General features: G+C 40.2%; 1 protein-coding gene across 2 annotated transcripts in view; it reads right to left on the reverse strand.

The window, feature by feature from the left end:
- cntfr (ciliary neurotrophic factor receptor) overlaps window positions 1-19172 on the reverse strand; it is a 201300-nt gene that overhangs the window by 20269 nt on the left and 161859 nt on the right. For both annotated transcript variants that reach the window (XM_075455975.1, XM_075455976.1), the window contains exons 5-7: window positions 8653-8770; window positions 8187-8353; window positions 3204-3367 (exon numbers count right to left, since the gene is read on the reverse strand). In XM_075455975.1, the coding sequence (XP_075312090.1) occupies window positions 3204-3367; window positions 8187-8353; window positions 8653-8770 (449 nt within the window). The remainder of the gene's footprint in view (window positions 1-3203; window positions 3368-8186; window positions 8354-8652; window positions 8771-19172) is intronic.

The following is a 19172-nucleotide window of genomic DNA, read 5'->3' on the forward strand; positions in this document are numbered from 1 at the left end:
GTGCTTTCCTTCAGTTAACTTTCTGGTACCAACACTTCTCAACACATCTGATCACACTGCTCCCCATGTGCCAGCTCCTCTTTTGTGTTCTGTACGACTCTCATCAACACTCTATTGTGCTGTCAGCTTCCATAAGCAAGTAATGCAGTCACATGCTTGTGTGCTTTATCTATCGTTATGTCTTTTCATATGTGGATTCTCCAGTCCTTCGTCTTTGACTCACGTTCAAATGTATCTCTGCATCTACGACTGTCTATATCATTCATGTGAACTTTATGGTATCTACCAGAGTCTGCTATCCATTAACGCCCCTTCTGCTGCGCCGATGCACTTCATTCATCTTTACTTCAAAACTTTTCCTCATTTCCCAACTTCAATCTGAATCTCCATCACTCTTAAGTATCTGGACCCGTCATCCCTTCATTCCTCAAGACGATCGATGGTTTCCTCTAAAGATGACTCTGATCACAGCACAGCTTTCATTTCTGACTCAACACACATTTCAAAATGTTACATGTGAAAGCCATTCTCGAGCTGCTCTGCTGTCTAACCACATCAAAGGTAAATTCCTGAGCAATATAAACCACTTCAATTAACCTCTGAGGCAACAGTTATTGAAGTTTGTTAAGGCCAATGCGCAACGTATCTTATTTTAGCAGCATAATTAAGTCTAACGATTTATGTCACAGCTTAACAGTTTTCAATCCAAATGTTTCCTACAACAGAGTCCTACTGCAGAGAGATATTACACTGATCCCCTCTAAGGGCAGTCACCAGTGATAAGCTGCAACAACAAAGACAAACTGTTAGAAGTACACAGTGCTGCCAGGCAACATGATTCTACAACCAGTGAGCTTAAATGAGCCAATAGTGTGTTGGGTTTCTTCATAGCTCTTCAAACTGAGCAGACTGCTAAATGTGTTAATGATGAAACAATGAAATCTACAGTAATACTTTTGAAAGAATGTTTTTTATTTCATAGGGGCGAGTCCAGAACAAATATGAGATTAATGGTTTTAGCTAAAACTAAGATTGAAAACTTTACAAGCTGCTGTGTTGTCTGCTTGGTGCAGCTTGTGCTAGTCAGGTGACTGAAAGAAATATGCCATATAAAAGGACCTTAACACCTTCACAGTACTGCTAAGAATACATTCGTTGATGCTAAACAGGATTACGTTTTTGGAGCCTCACGGGTGTGGGCGGACGACAAAGTTTGTAACACATGAAGACATGGAATAACAAAATAAATACCTTAATTCCCCCTTTAGGGCTCCGTTTACTACATAACATGAGAAGTTAACACCTGACTAAAGAAAAAAAAAAAAAATCACTGGAAATGCAGGCGGTAATTCAGAGGTCTATAAGAGCAGGATTAGGACAAACTTTTATCAGCTTTTTTTTTCTTCTAATTTCTAATGAAAATATTTTGATAGATGAATGCACTTGAAATAGCTAGCATAAATCTCAATGTAAATGGAGGAATTAGATGAATTATGTCAGTATAAACCCAATACCCAAAGACCAATAATTAACTCATTAGTCAGACTCCACACCATCTGTGTGATTTACAACACCACCAACACTGGCCACCAAGGCCTGCTGCCCTTTATGGTTGTGCAGAATCACAGCCATGACGTGCTCACAGTTCTGGAGATGATATGTGTTAGAAAACCACACTTATTTCTAAGAAATCAAAACCCATAACCACAAAGAGACTTCTCAAATCACACACCGCAAGAATGAAAGACCTAGCAGAGTTCAGCTGTCATCAATCGTATTTATGCAATTTCCAAATTATGTTTCCTTATCCAATCCAAACATTGACTTAAGGTTTCCCACCTTTCATTATATGCTTCAGCTCACATATTGATTGATTAGTGGTGAGGGGAGAAGGAAAACTCTGAGTGTGTGTCAGGTTTAATTATCACTTTGAACCACAAAGAGTTGAGGCCCTATTACAACTTTCTTTATTCCAACTTCTTTGTGAAAAAGTCTCATAGTGAGATAGAGTTTGAGTGTGAATATAACGGTATGCTGATTTACACTGTAACACATACAAATGAGCGTGGAGAATCAAATCTTTACATTTGAGAAGCAGGGACCAGCTTGTACTTGATGAATCTCTTGAAACATCAAATCAACAATTTTACCTCTAAACACATTTTCCACTGATCAATTATGCACCACCAACTTCTCTTATCAGCTCATGTCAGCTGTATTTACACTTTAAGTTCAGCTCTGCTCTAACTGGGTGAATACAAAGCCACGTGGTTGCTAATAATCAAATAAAACAAAAAAAAACACTTCTCCACAATAACCAGAATTAAATATTGTAAAAACTGAAGTGGAAACACTGTGAAAAAAAATGAAGGATGAAAACAAGAAGATACATAAGAAATCACTGACAAAGACCAAGAAAGGTGTTGAAGGATATAAACATGGATGAACGGAGTGAACAAAAACCCAGAAATGTTATTTAGTCTCTAAATAGTCTTGGTATGTAAGTGTAGGATTTTTTTAAGGATCCGTAACCCAAGCTCTTGGAATGACACCTTACCAAACCACTGACGCACATGATAATAACACGGCAATGTTAGACCTTGGTAGACAGAGCTTTCATCCCAGGGATCCTATGGTGGACACATATGCTTTTACTATATGAAGCCTATAGAGAGCTGAGCCCACAATACCCAGATACAGTAACATACACCAAAGCAATTGAGCAATTATGTCTTCCTGACCAGGGATCAAACTAACAGCCACAATTTGGATCGTTTCACCAAATAAGCTTTCAGAGACATCTCTTTGGACGATGATTCCCCCCCCCCCTTCACGTTTCCATCTTTAATTTACTTTGGACAAGACCACTGATCATACAAAGAGAGACAGGTCTCAATGCTATAAGTGTACAGAGAGAAAAGCTGCGTGAAAGCCACATGATGTAAAGGGATTTGCTTTTTTTTGGCTTCCTCTGTTGATACAATGACATACATGTGATTAAATATACATGCCAGAACTTCAAATTGTACATCTCATCTCTGCTTATTGTTGATTGTCTTGATCTTCAAACATAACCGTCGACGTACTCAGTGTTTTGAGCGCTTGTGTAATACACACACATACACACACATACACACACACACACACACACACACACACACACACACACACACACACACACACACACACACAGAGGTACTCACATGCTGCCACTGCTCTCGGATCAGAGGCCGGTATCGGAGGAAGTACTTCAGAGGGAAGTTATCTATGTCAGGCCAGGTGGCGGGGCTCTGCCAGGACACCTCCAGCCTCCGCGGGTTGAAACGAATCGGGGTCGCTGTCACACGTTCAGGGGGGTCCGGTTTTACTGCAAGGGGTGAATTAATCCAGTCAACACTTTTTATTGGTTCCGTGACTCAATCAAAAGAAACAGTGGTCATGTCTTCTGTTGCAAAAGGAAGATCTTTTTTTGAGAAAATAATACTTATGACCTGATAAGGGCTTTCTTCAGTTCTCTAATTTGTTTTTGTGTTGCTGTAATCCTGACGGATCAACACAAAAGATCATTTAGTTCTTCTAAGTGGTGAACTTTCACCACACCTCTGCTGAACAGGGGTAAACTGGGGGCATGGAGTTTGAAACATGAGCAGAGGACACAATCAAAAGGGCACAAAGGGAAGGTGTAACGATAGATGCTATTGAGTTGAGTAGTTTTTAAAACTCGTCTACAGTCATGATATCCAAGCTTTTAATGCAATGAGTTATACATTTTTTTTAATCTGTGCTTTGCAAGTATATAATATACATGTCACTATAAGGTTGATCTTACTACTCTGAAAGTACATCTAGTTTTGGGGAAAAAGAGGGAAAAAAAGTAGTTTGGACAAAGAAAGTTCTCAATAATGTTTAAAGAAACTGAAGAAAGGCAGAAGAAGAGAAGCCACTGGTCCCAAATGAAGAGACATGTTCAAACAACGTGTTTCTGAATACCTGTCCACAAAGAAAGACACAAAGACAGAGATATCAGGAGAATTCAATTTGAAGCTTTTCAGACCATATTGAATGACCCAGCCTTGTTAGATCATTCCCACAAGGGAACGCATTGGTCTGCGTCTTCAGCTACATGAAACCCTTTCTCAACCGGATACACACATGGCCGTACAATAGGAAATGGATAGCCACAATTTTAATCTCAATTTCAGATAACATACACACGCATGAATGCCTTTTGAGTAAAAGGCATACCACACATTTAGAATCACATGTAAACAGGCAGTACACAGACCAATACAGACAGGAGAAAGATGACACACAGGCATCTCTGTGCTAATAAGCTCATCACACAACGAAGGATAGAAAAACAAACACACACACACACACACACACACACACAACCAGAAAAGCAATTAGCTCAAGTTCCCAATGTAAATCTGTATAAATAGATTCAAAATATAATAAATATAAAAAAATAAAATAAATGCCGGTGGGTGTGGCATCTCAAAGATTTAAAGTTTTCATCTGACTTGAAACATAAATAGCATCAGCTTTTTGTTGTGTGAGTCAGCCAATTGATGGCCTCTGGGATGAAACCTGGTTTCTCAACGACAATTACCTGTCATATAGAGCTGAAGGAAAGAAAGGATTAACTGTGGAATGAAGAAAATGAAACCCATTGAAACAAGAACGGACTGGGGCCTCAATGCAGAACTTAAGAAAACACTGTGAAATTATGGGGGAAAAAAACAGTTGTGTAGCATGGAAAGAATTATACAAGAATGTGTCATATATGACCAGAATGATAGTCATATTATTCTATAAAAAAAACAACTTCTCAATGTGGAAATAAATTCTGAAAGATGTAGAAACATAGAACTAGTTAAAAATAAAGGCATAGGTGTGTGTGTGTGTGTGAGAGAGAGAGAAATGATAACTGCTCATGTATATTCATGCATTCTCATGGCTTCGATTTGCTTGGATATCTTTCAAAAATGTCCAATCACAATCATTCATTTGAAAAAACACCACCACAACTCATTCATATACAAAAACCAACGGAATAATTGAGCATTTAAAGGGTTTCAAATGTCAAAGTTTTGCTGTACAAACTGAACAGTGACTCGAATTAGGTGCAGTAATGACCCTTACAGATCAAAGCCTCTTTACTGAGAGTGGCCTCTAATTCTAATTACCAAATGCACATACTACAATCCAAAGAGTGTCAAAGGTGCCTAACAAGCATTCTCTGTTGGTGTACAACGAATCATGTAAATATGTTCTGTGCAAATGTATTTAAAATGATTTAGTTGTGTCTGTATTCTCCCCGTAATTCCAAACTATCAGAAAGTAACCATAAGTCAAAGCTGAATGGGATCACTCTCTTCAAATAATGACTGAAAACAACTCAGGTGATGAATTATTTCAGGTGCAACGTTAAAAATTTCTTCAGCTACACCGAGCTGCTGGAATTACATTAAAGTTGATTCACTTTCCTTGGACTGAGTAACATGATACTGCTGAATGACAGCTGGTGGGCCTCTATCGTAAATAAAGATACATACCTTAACTTTAGAAGCCTTTACGTAGACGAGATGAGTCACTGTTTGATCACTTTGGCCTCCAATGGCTTAAGCTATCATTTGATGAGCAAAAGGTTTTCTCAAAGATTTTCTTTTTACCAGAATGCACGTGTGGACACATGCACACAAACACACTCATCTCATCTAATTTCATCCAGCTTTGGTCGGATGAACAAGGACAGTTGAGAATCACCTTACTCCCACTCAGAATTCAGAGGTGCACCAGGAAGCATGAAATTGTTTTATTTATTTACGATTTGCCTCGTTGTCCCTGGAAATTAATGTGACTTACAAGTTAGAATAGCAAAGAAAGACTTTTAACAATGCAGGGGCGAATAGCAGTTGCAGTGAGGATTTCAGTTTGGAATAAATAAATAAAAGCCTTTTCAAAGGTTTTCTTTGACAGGTTTGTAAAATATTTGCCGTGTATTCTTGAGTGAAATAAAAAAAACAAGTTTCTGTAACCTCTGAATAGCTGTACTGAGATGTTATTTTCCTTGAAAGGAGAACCAAGTTATCTTAAAAGAGCTTGTGAGATTCAGCTCATGGGCAGATGTCCTCACACTTTTGTTTTTTAAGTCACTGACATAATTCCGGATTTGTTTTTCCATCAGTGATAGTAATCCATTGTGGCTCAGATTGAAAACAAACAGGTCCAATTATGATATTACCGCCATCTTTCATATGTGGGATGGGGTTCCTCTGCTGTAATGAAGTTTACTTTCTGCAAACATAAAGCTTCTAACTTCTACAAACAGTTTGGCTTTCCTGGCTTGATGTCTACTATGTGAAAGAGGCTAGTTTTGGTTGCTCTTTTAATGTTAAAAGCATGCACATTGACTCTAGCTAATGTGAGAAAGGGGTCTGGTTGTTTAGAAGTTACAGCAGGTGCACACCTTGTTCTTAGAATGATCTTTGTCAGTCAATCCCTCCCGAGGATACTGATAGTTTTGAATTTCCTCCATTTGTTTACAGTCTGTCTTACTGGACTGGTGGAGGGAAATCTCTAAAGAGTAGGTTTTGTAATCTTTTCCAGCTTGATAAGCATCAAGAGGTACTAGCAGTTCTCACAAATCTTTATTTTTTTCCATACCATGATCCAGTTCCATAAAACGTATTGTGTAGCTCATACATTTACATTGTGGATTACCACTCTTTGTATAAGACAGGGCACCCACTCACAAAAGCAGCGCTGTAGTTAGTTTGAGATGATTTGGCTCATAGCAAGAGGGAGAGAGCAAACAAGGGATGGGAAGAATATGTGCAAAGTTACAAGAAAAGAAAAGGAAAATAAAATAAAGGACCAGTGGGCTAATTTGCTGTCTCCAATATGGATATTTCCTGAGCTAAGGGTGTTAATCTGGCTCCCATTAGCATTTTCATCAGTCCTGTGTCCAGGGGTCGGCAGAGCATGTCACTGCCTTATGTGGCTCTGTATACACACACAATCTCCCTCACTCTCTCTTTTCGATACCTTACCCCCTCAACTGACACTGTCCATTGCTGTCTGTGTGTGTTTATGTGTCATGCACTCAAATCTTACGCTCAAAGCAATGCAACAGAGCTGAAGACTGCTGGCAGCACTTCTCTTATCTATCAAAGGGCTCCTCATTCCCCCTATAAAATGAATTTCTCCTCTTCACTGCTTTTTGGAGTTTTACTGTTATTATGTAGTCTTTTGGAGACCAAGTGGGGAAAAAAAAAAAAAAAAAAAGCCCCAGCATTTCTTTAAAATGGATTAAAAGAAATCAGTCAATGAAAGAACCAACTTTTACGTCACATTTTGCATGACAAAAATAAGATGGCAGTTGGCATTTTGAATTAGAAAATATGAAAAACTATGAACATGACTGATGACTGATTTGAGACTGTTGCATCCTGCCCAAATCTCAATTATTGCTTGCTTCACAAAAGGCTGAGTGGTGGCTTATGCATAATCTGGTGCCTTTGTTTATGACATTGGTGTACACTCAGTGAGTTTCTCGCTAATGGACTCTGCTGGTGAGTAAAGAAAAAGCTGGGTGACATTTATTTGGCCATTCTATTTTCAATTTTCTTTGTCTTCCTGGCACCAAGCATTGCTGTGTGTGCAACAAAACTCCAAAGGGAACCAGAAGTGAATGAAATCAGTTATCTGTGGTCAAACTAATGCATTAATGTTTCTCAAGGGTTGGCATCCTCAGAGGGTTGCTTTGACACACTGCATTTAAGTCCTTTTTTTTCCCTTTGCCAAATGCCTGTCAATCCGTGTGTGGCAAAGAGGGAGACTTTGAACAGAATAGTGTTGCTAAACTTCAATGAAACACACTCACATTCTGCAGATTGAAGAAAATGCTTATGAGATTTTCAAAATGTCATTGCGTTCCCTTTGAAACTCTTGAGCTCACAACCTAAATCAAGCCATTTAATTTCAAGCAAAACCTAGTGGGACAAGATCAGTGCTTTCTCTGTGTACATGTAGCACCAGCAGCAATTAGTTGGAGCTGTAATTCATTTTGTGTCCACCTTATACTCCAACTGATTCCAGAACCGATTGGAAAAAAGGACGAGAAAACAAGAATGGCATGGAGAAAACACAAAATAAGAAATGTGACACAACAAATATTTTACCTATACTGGACTCTTCAAAGGAGAACGTGTTGAAAGCTTTCCCCAAGGCGTTGATCGCTGTCACTTTAACTATGTAGGGGAAGCTGGAAAAAACTTCTGGAAACTGTACATGACAGCGATTCTTGTGGACCGTGTCTTTCTGAACATCCAGTGAGCGCTGGGTATGTCTGAAGAGTCAAATAAAAGATGAAGGTAAGAGGAGTTAGGCAACAACATGTGAAGAAAAACAAGTGCACAGGTAAGAAATCTTACATGATCAAATGATTGTTTGCAGGCAACCGAGAAAACATCATGGTTAGGTGTTCAAATACGCAATAAAGTATGTTTGGTTGCAGAAAGCTTTGAAGGCATTTTCCAGGATGAATAATAATGGAACACTTCACCTGTTGCAGCTAACGGCACACTAATGACATTCACCAGCAGTGTAAACCACTGACAATTCTGTTTACAGAACAAGTGGACTTACTGTACGTCCACTTCGAAGGTCGTGGGGATGAACGTTGGGTGCTGCTGGTGCCAGCTGCAGTAGAAGCCTTTAGGGTAGGTGTTGGACCGACAGGTGATTGTGGGCTCCCGAGGGGGAACTACAGAGGAGAGAGGGGGAAGACAGTTAACCACTGGAGACCGTAGAAAATATACAGCTATGCTAGGTTTGAAACAGATGAGTACAAAAAGCATTAGAAAAAAAGATCAAACACTGTGCAATATGCATCACATTAATCAAATGCAAAACGGCTATGGCTAATTAAATATTACTTTATTGCATAATTAATTCTTGATCAAAATTTTTATTAAACATGCCACTGCTTCTCTGCTTAAATTAAGTTGTGTCTGAGCAATGTTTTAGTAGATATGCTTTTTAATTTATTTAGCTGTGAATGCATGTGTATTTTCTTGTACAACATTTGAATTTTTAATAGCAAATAAATTCAACTTTGATGTGGTGGGGAACTGGAGAGTGGAAGGGTGTAATTTCAACCACTTACAGTATATACATGTAGTTTGGAGCACCACTTTTCAAATCTCATTCTCAAACAAACAAACACACAAACACATGTTCTTAAATCTGACATCATTAATCAGTAGAAGACACTTCCTTATCACTTAAATGTCTTTTTGTATGAGTATGATGTATGTCAGCTTTCTCAAATCTTGATTTTATGACTCAAGCAGTTTGTGTTATGTGTTGGGACTGAGAGAGACATGAGCGTTTAGGTATGAAATAAACAATTAACTTTCCCTGTGCTGTAGAATTTGTGATGTCAGAAAATCTCATCTAAAAAATGGAACATAAATAAAGCATTGGGATACAGAAAAGAGCTTGAAAAGACTCAAAAAAATCTTAAAAAAAGGCAGAAAGAGGGAGGATGTAGAGAAGATGTGTGTGGTGAGTGGAGGCAGACTGAAGTGGCAGAGCAACAGAGGAGGCTGGCTTCACTAAGTGATGTCACACTTCTGTCCTCCTCCTAGATGACAGTCTTCTCCTATAGTTAGTCAACCATACCCATGTCAATCACTCCCTCTTTGCAACTTCAACTTTTTACTCTTAACCTTCTTAACTTTAACTTAAGCAATTACCTTGGAGTTATTTCATCTAAAAATTATTGTACACCTTTCCCGGATCATCTATCATTTTTAAACATATTTTCATGTAATATATGACCTTTTCATTTATATTAATGTGGTTCCTCTTTAACTACATATGAGTAGTGATGGATTTTAGATTTTAGAAGGTTCTTTATGGTTTGCCACAGTTCTGTGGAAACGTCTTGAGTCACCCCTCATTTTAAAGTGGTTATGAACAAGATTTCTCCAGGTTTTCTGAGGGTCTTTCAAATAATCACTTTGGGGCATTGGCTGCTTTCCCACTAATTTTCAGTCTAGTCCTTATTTTGTTTAATTTGTAAAGCCACTTAACACTGAGCATAAAAAAAGACACCCAACTCAATGGACGAACCAGTGTTTTGTCTACATAAAACAGGCAACTTAGCAGAGAAGGCTGATAGAACAAAACGCTTATCCTCTTTCTTTAGTTGCATTCACAATCAATGCCAAAGAAATACGTATTTTTGCACCAGCAAGCAGATTCCAAATAACTATTAGCTGAAAACTTGGCATATCCAAGCATGTTAAGTGTGTTCTTAGGGAATGAGAAAACTGAGGACAAAAGAAGTGGTTGGCCTAAAAAACTATCTAGATCAGATGAACAGTATCAGAAAGTGATGTCATTAAGAAAGAGAAAAATATCCTCCAAAGACCTGAGAGATGCATCTGGCTCTTTTGGATTAAGTTGTCATCTACTGTTCACTGAAGCCTCATCAGAAATGGTCTCCATGGAAGGCTGGCTGTCAAGAAGCCATTCGGAAGGAAGGGAAACAGGGAGAAAAGGCTGAGCTGTGCCAAATGACACAAGAAGTGGACTGAAAATCAGCGGCAACAGACGTTATGGAGGGATGAATCCACTCCACAACCTGGACCTCAACATTTCTGAAGCAGTGTGGGATCATCTGGACAGAGAAAGGAACAAAAGGCAGCCAACATCCAAAGAAGAGCTTTGGGATGTCCTTCAAGAAGCCTGGAGAACTATTCCTGAAGACGATTTAAAGAAATGACAAGGATGCTCGGCTAACAGGGTTCAGACTGTGCTCCAATAAATTGCTGCACCTGTCCCCCGTTTTCATGGTACTATATATAGAAATGCGGGATGGCTAGAAACTTTTGCACAGTTTTTGTATAAAGGTAGTATATGATAGACACTTGTATATATGATTTCTTGATTTTTCCTTTTTTTTTAAATTCATGTCTGTAAGAGCTGTTCACCTAGCTGACATGAGGAAACTGCAAGACCTGGACATTTGATGAGGATTGACATTTTTTTTTAAAAGAAAAAGCCAATCATACATATGTATTAAACACATTGGTATGCACCTGCTGTGTGGTGTGAACAGAAACCGAACCTTTCAGAAAAGTAGTATGATTTATGGAAAAACTCAGTTACCAAAATTACTTCTGATGAGAGAACCAACTTCAAATTCAGCCACAATGTGAACACTTAAAATGACAGTGAACCACGATATTGCCCCAAATTAAACTTTACTACATAGAGTCCCGACACAGAACATAACCTCAGAGCACATTATTTTGCTTTCTGAACGCTATGAGCACTTACTAAAAGACTAAATCCATTAAATAAATCATATTTATCACAAAAAAAGTAATGTGAAGAGGGCTCTTCTTTCCATTAACTTCATACGTCCACTAAAAACTGACTGGTACCAATTTATGTGACCATCTTTTTTGCCATCAAAGCAGCACCAACTTTCCTGAGTACTTTTTATATCTTACTCCCATCCATCCATTGTCTATACCCGCTTAATCCAATTCAGGCTGGCGGGGGGGGCTGGAGCCTATCCCAGCTGTCGTTGGGCAAGAGACGGGGTAATCCCTGGACAGGTTGCCAGTCCATCACAGGGCCACACAGAGACAAACAAGACAAAGCACCATGCACGCTCACACTCACTCCTAAGGACAATTTAAGAGTCACTAATTAACCTGACACGCATGTTTTGGGGCGATGAGGAAGCTGTAGTACCCGGAGAGAACCCACGCATACACAAGGAGAACATGCCAACTCCACACAGAAAGGCCCCAGCTGGGATTCGATCCAGGAACCCACTTGCTGTGAGGTAACGGCACTGAAGACCACTCCAGAGTGCAGCCCTGTCTCCCTGTACTCCCATCAAGCAAATTTATATTAGCAACCACATGCTTTCCTGATGAAGTTAAACAATAACTCAAAATCAAAACTTTAAAATGCCAAAAGTAATTCCATTTTAACCAAACTGTAATGAGCCTCCTTCACCACCATCAGCGTTTGGCTGATAATACAACTGAACTAATGAGTTAAAGACAAGGGTTGGAGAATTTGTTTCTTCTCCTGTAAACAGCTCCCCCCTAAAGATGCATGAGGTCAGGCACACACCCACACATATGAGGCCGGTTTGATTGGCTGCTATGGGGTCATTCCACTGTCACACACATTCCGCTGTGTTTAAACGGTCACCACAGTAACTAATTAGCCCGTCAATAACATCTAACGATGAGGTGCCACGAAGGGTATCCAATCACACTCAATTAATCACAGAGACTAATTGGGGCCATCTCAATCAATGGGCTCCTCATCTGGGAGCTTCAGTCAAAGTCACGCATAACACAGTGTCGCACACAAGCACACCCCCACACACAACTAGTGTCAGCACATTGCAATACACATACACACACAAAGATCATCTAGGCTTTGTGGAATTAGGCATAATCAATGAAACCAGCTTATTAAGAACTTGGGTAAGCTCAAAGAAAACAACTAAAGAAGGAGATAGAGAAAATGGATGGATGGGAATGACTGATTAAAAGACAGATCGGTGCAGGCTGCTGAGGGAAAACAAAACATGAGCATGTGTGTGCTCATGCCAGCCACGCCACGTTTGGATTGGTTTGTTTGAAGTTTGTCTAAGGTGTTTACTTCTTTAAATCAGTTCAACTCCCAGATATGAGAGCTGCCAAAAAAATCTCTGAGGGATGTGCTCTTACAGAAGAGTTTGTCAAGATGGAGGATGTTCTCTGATGTAATCAGTGCTAAAATAGCTCCATAATATGTGGGTTCATGTTCAGAGGGGGACAGATTCTGACAATGAAATCCCCCACTCATTGTTATTTACAAGTCAAATATAACAGAAAGTATCATGGGCAAAAAAATTATAATCATAATAATGATAGTCATAATAATGGACTGATGATGCTAAAAGTCTGACGTGTTCGGCCACTTTTAAAAATGCAACTGTGATGGTTAGAGCCTAATTTGAAGAGTTTTTGAGGATGACGAACAAAGAGAGGAGAACAGGAAGGAGGAATATGACGACGAGCGAGAACAAAAGGTGTATGTAGATGTGAGAGAAATGAGAGAAGAAGAAAGGACTGACATGATGACATTCTGAAAACAGAGAAAAGGAAACACACAAAACATAGAAAGGGGGTGAAGTAAAACAGAATCCTCTCATCAGATGTCTCTCGTGTTCCCCTGAAACTTTTCCAGCACAACACACAAGCATGCAGATGAACAAAGAACATCTGCGCAGATGCTTCAGTAATGTTAGAATATCAAAAGCTTCCCATACAAGCACTGAGAATAGAAGGAGAGGACAAGGCATAACACACCTGTCAAAAAAGGCGGAGAACAAAGACAGTATGAATATTAACACAAATGAAACAACAATTGAAATTAAAATCACATTGTGCACGTTGTTCCCTTTTTTTGTGAACCACACTCCGACATGTCACCTGAGTCAACGACACAAAGTACACCGCTCATGAATAAATGTTATTTGAATTAGTGGGCTTTCATCATCTGGTTTGAATTGCTAAATCAAATGGGATTTTGAAGATGATCTTTGTTAGCCTCATGGAACATACACCTGCATGCATGCGCATGTGGGCATGCACAAGTGGTTAGCTGCGTTACTTTTAAGTGGTAATAGGTTACAGACTGTGGTTCATAAATGCTAATGAGGCCAAAAAATGAGGGCAAAAGGGTTGAGTGAAACACATGCATGCAAATGTACCTATTTAAGGCCCACATTTCTTTGTAGATGGATAATTCTATGAATCAGTATTTAATATTCTGGTAATTACCAACAAAAACCACAACCACAGGCCAAAACAAGGGAATCAATGCAACTTATAGTTTGGCACCTAGAATGTTTCCAGTTTTCAATTTGAGGTCATTGTCAAAGATAAAGAATTGATCACTTTTTAAAGTGTCACATCTTTGGCAGTTTTGGCAGTAACAACAATTTTGGCCACAATAGTTTCCCAATGCAAGAAGCATGAAAGGTTCTCATCGAGTTGTGAGGCTAAAGGCTCGTGTATACTTCGCAGCAGTGTGTCGCAGTGAGCTTGTCGCAGACACGACGCAGTTTTTTTTGATTTATGCCTTGAAGCGCTGTCTGCGCTATGTTAATCCCACGCCACAACGCAAGAGGGACAATCACGAACAAGCTAGGATTGTGGGTGTTACGGTTACGGAGGTCATTCAACAACAATGGCGACTGGACGAATGCGCACTTTGATTGAGATGCAGCTGATCGATCTAGAAATAGAAGAAATATTGCTACTACTGGAGCTGGCAGAGAGGGAAAGAATCGTCACGGTTAGCGTCAGCCGGTTAGCAAACCGGAAATACGCATAGTGTAGAGCGGATCTAGAGTTGACCAATCAGAGGCCTCCTTTCTCTCCTCCCTGCGGCGATGTCTGCGGCACTGTCTGCGGTGAGTTAAGCCCGATTTATGCCCTACGGAACCGGACGAAATTCGTCTGTCCGGTCCATACGTTGCTCCCGGAGCTTCTGTTTATGCCTCCGTCCGTATTGCGCACGTAAGAAATCCTCTAGAGGGCGGTATATATTGAGTCATTGTCGGCCGCGGGTTTGAGAAACATGGCGTCAATCAGGGCTGGACTGGCTATCTGGCCGTTCGGGCATATCCCGAACGGCCCTCCCGCGATTTGGGCCCTCCGGGCCCTCCGAGGGCCGTAAATAAAATATACATATATATATTATATTTTTTATTGACTGCGACGGTAAAAAAATGACACGTTAGGGGGGGCAGGTTAGTGGGGCCGTGGGAGATGCGGAACCTGGCTGCTGGACCTCAGGTTGGGGCAGTGGGGCCGCCGGTACATCAACGAGCGCACAGGTGGTGGAGAATGAACAGGAGGAGGCGGAGGAGATGGTTCCAGCTGGGGAACCAGGGGAGGAGGAGACGGAGATAGGAGACGTGACCCAGCAGGGAGAGATTGAGGTTAGAATTCATCTCAACACACCCGCTAGCTAGCCAACGCAGTGTAGCTATTGGGCGCTTCGGCGTTTCGTTTCCCATTGCCTGAAAGTTTGAAACCGAGACCAAGTTGTCATCCTGACTTCATCAAATCAGTCACAAAAATACCCATTTGGTATATTTTTTTTGGTTTTGCTGTAGTGAAAAAAATGACATGTCCGAGAAAAAAACACACAGACATAAGCACTATCTTAGGCTCTTTTGATCAGTCTCAAGCTGCATTACAGTTTATGCCTGGGGGGCGGGGGTTAACATTCCATTCAGTAAGCTCACTGACAGTATCTGTGGACTGGAGCTATTTTGAGCAATAAATAAAATAATTGAACCCAGGAAATTATTACTACATGTTTAATTTGATTCAGTAAGACTTAGAACATACAATAGTGTGTATGTAGTGCTGGTGCTCCTTTTCTATACAGTGTTGTGTGTGCTGGTGAAATATTGCTTTGCTTATCCCTGGCTTGGGTCTGTGGCACCCATTTTCAGGTTTTGCTGAAGGAAATTGGTATGAATACTTTTTTCACAATGAGATTCACTGGCCAGGGCTCATCATCTGGAAAATAAAGTTAGTTATCCTCCTCTCTCTATCTCTTATCCTCAAAAACAAAGATACTCAGAACTTCACAAGCAGGATGAAGGGAACATGAGGGTGCACAGCAGCTTTTTTTCCCTCCTTTAGTCCCAGGTCCACTGGGGCAGAATATCTTCTATGTAACAAAAACATGAACACCTTACAAGGATTAAATGGAGGATTAATGATAATTAGAGAGAAGTGTGTGTGTATATATATATACATATATGCGCGCTGGGCCCTCAGTGATCAAAAAGTGCCCGGGCCCTTTTCAGATGCCAGTCCAGCCCTGGCGTCAATTGAGGAAGTTGCAGTCATACAAATGTATATACTCCCTGACCATTTCACAAATCCTCTCCTCCATTACCTGGCATTTTTAAATCTTAAAATTTTTTAATCTCCTACTCTTCGTTCTTCTTCTTCCTCCATAACTTCCGGAGCCAACACGCTCCTGACTCTCTACTGCCCCCACGAATTCCTCTGGTATTGCTCCGTTTCGCCCGGAGCTCACTGGATTGCTAAACTCTTGACCTACGGACAAACTGACGGATGAAACGACCCCCGGAACCGGGTGAAAGCGTCCATTTCCGTATTTACCGTAGGGCATAAATGGGCCTTTACAATTTTGAGGAGGTGCACCAGAGTGTCTGCGTAAGGGGCGGGGGCATGTCTGCGTTAACTGCGACACACACGCAGACGACCTGGTTTCCGAGTATAAATCAGGCTTTAGAAGGTTGCTGCTTGGTTGTCCACCAAACCGTTCCTGTCCCTCAGTGTAAAATGCAGAGGAAGAGGAGGAAAAGGACTCTACAACGGCCTCGCCCCATCGTATTTATCTGAGCTTTTAACAGTCCGCAGTCCTGGTAGAGCTCTGAGGTCAACAAATAATTTTTTGCTGGAAGTGCTCAGGTCAGAATACAAAGACTGGGGTGACCGAGCCTTTTCTGTAGCTGCCCCCAGGCTCTGGAATAAGCTCCCCGTCGAGCTGCGTCTTATTTCTGACCTGGGCCTCTTCAAATCTAGGTTAAAAACCTACTTATTTAGGATGGCTTTTAATACCCAGTAGTATGATGACACTTTTATCTTATTTTATCTTATTCGATTTTGTTGTATTTTATTGCTTTCACTGTTCTTTTATTGTTTTTATTTGTTTTTACTTATTCTTCTCTTTATTTATTACCTGCTGTAAAGCACTTTGGTACATCGTAAGGATTGTCTATAAAGGGCTGTATAGATAAAGTACATTTACATTTACATACATATGCACATTTACTCTGTATGTTTACAGTATACAGTCATGTGCTTGTCATACCATATAGTATGAGTCATTTACAGGATGTGCAGATAAATGTTGGTTTATACGAAAATAAATAAAAAGATTTTAGGCAAAAAAAAACAAAAGACCCTCTTAAAAGAACATATTTGGCAAAAATATCAAATATAAAAACTTGGAGCAACATTTACTGGAGCCAGAGAATATTGTAAAATTTTACTCGTGTATGGGAGCAATGAAATATATATATATATTTTTAACATTGATTACATCAGCCGTCATCAAAGCTGTTCTTTGTTTTTTCAAAACTTTCTCTTATTCTGTGCCACTAATGCTAACCTGTCACACAAAAATTCGAGGTCTGGCCAAAAATGGATCTTTGTCACAGGAGGGTGCATACAAACACACACAAACAAGATCAGACATGTGACGACAGGACAATGACATCCAGTAGCCTGGTTGCTAGGCTGCAGACACTGTAGTAATTGCTATTTAGTTGTGTTGGTAACCTCCCTGTTGCTTTGTGCTGGAGTGTGTGTGCTCTAATGCATCAAAGTGTGTGTGCACATTCATTTAGTTCAGTGCTGTGAGTGTGTGTTTGCAGTGGCATTTATCTTTGCTTTTGTAGTGAAGACGGATGCATTTTCTTTTCTTGTTTCAATTTCTCCACTGATCAACTTAAAAAAAACAAAACAAAACAAAAACAAAGAAAAAGACAGGGTTTATGGCCTTGACAAAAACCCTAAAGTACAAGCTTACCGCCCTACCTGGGTCATACTCCCCTCTCATATTTCACCTGATGAAATTGTTGCTTTCAGGGAATCAATCTGACAAACTGCAAACTTTGACTAACACAGTTAGGAGTGAGGGGAAACAAGCCGAGGGTGTAACAACTCAACATCTAACACATCCATCTATCAGTCTATTTATCTCTCATGCACATCTTCTTATGCTAATATGTGTTTTTTAATTCCATATCAGAAATTTCACTTGAAAGAAATGAATCCACTCAGGAGCTCTGTGCTGCTCTGAATGGCATAACTCGTTTAGGAGGACGTCTCTGGTCTCCGCTTGACTAGACCTGCCAACATTGGGCGCGCTGCATTTTAGATTAGCTTAGTCATGTGCCATGAGAGAAAAAGGAATGTAAATAAAACTGCAGGACAAAGTCATAGAGACGCTGTGGTGCCTTTTTGTCCAGACCAGCTGTCGTGGCTAACGCTAATGTAATTGCAGTGTAATATTTTCATCAGGCACCCCGAAGCTATGCTGAGGTGTGTGTGCAGACAGCGTGTCTGTTGCTGTCAGTGTGTGTGTGTAATGTGAACATGAAGTTCTCTGTCCATGTAAACTGCAATGAAATAGCACCAATCTACCTGTGTTGTATGAGCCTAGTGCTCCTAGCCCCTTTTAAAAGTAAAAGTTTAAAAAGTGCCTTGCTCCTTGGTTGTTTTTCATCCTCACATCCAACCTAAGAGACACTGCTGTCTAACTTGAGGGAATGAACAGGGGATAGTACACATATATGCGCACCCTGCACAAAACAATGATGCCCTGGCATTCCAAGAATGTCTCTAAGCCAATTGGAAACAGCCGTGTGAGAGATGAATGAATGAGAGGCGAATGAATACCTTATGAGAGCATCAGGATTTGATAAATGGGAAGTAGGAAGAAAAAGACGGAACAAAGGGAGCCTGTTAGGGTAGGTTAGGTATCTGCTAAAGTGTGCTGTTGTCTTCCATTAAAGTTCACCTGCTTAATGATATATCCTGCTGATCACTAATTAACTCTGTGCAAATGAGAGATGTTATTATCTAACCAAGATTAAAGCAGTAATGAACCAGAATTATATTTAAAAAGGAAGGGTGGTGTGGAGGGAAAAGGGATGTTGAAAGGTTGGCGCTGACCTCTCAGGCTCTCAAGGCCAGACACAGGAAGACGAACATTATGCTTGGACACTTAGAATACCCCGCGGCCCGTCTCTCACTCCCACTCATGCAGACACTCTCACTTCACCACCTGACATCGTAAATCTTGCTCAAAGCTCAGGAATAACCTGTTGCGTTTCACAGGAAATAAAACAAAATTCTCAAGCAGCTTGAAAACAAAATATCACCTCAAGCATTCTTGACTCAAAACCATATTGGCTATTCAACTGTTTTTGTGTCTCAAGGAAGATGTTAAGAAAAGACCAGATAGGTTCCATGACTACACTCACTTACTTCAGAAATATAACTTATAGAATAATTCAC

The sequence above is a fragment of the Odontesthes bonariensis genome, chromosome 22 (assembly GCF_027942865.1).
Source record: "Odontesthes bonariensis isolate fOdoBon6 chromosome 22, fOdoBon6.hap1, whole genome shotgun sequence".
Classification (NCBI taxonomy): Eukaryota; Metazoa; Chordata; class Actinopteri; order Atheriniformes; family Atherinopsidae; genus Odontesthes; species Odontesthes bonariensis.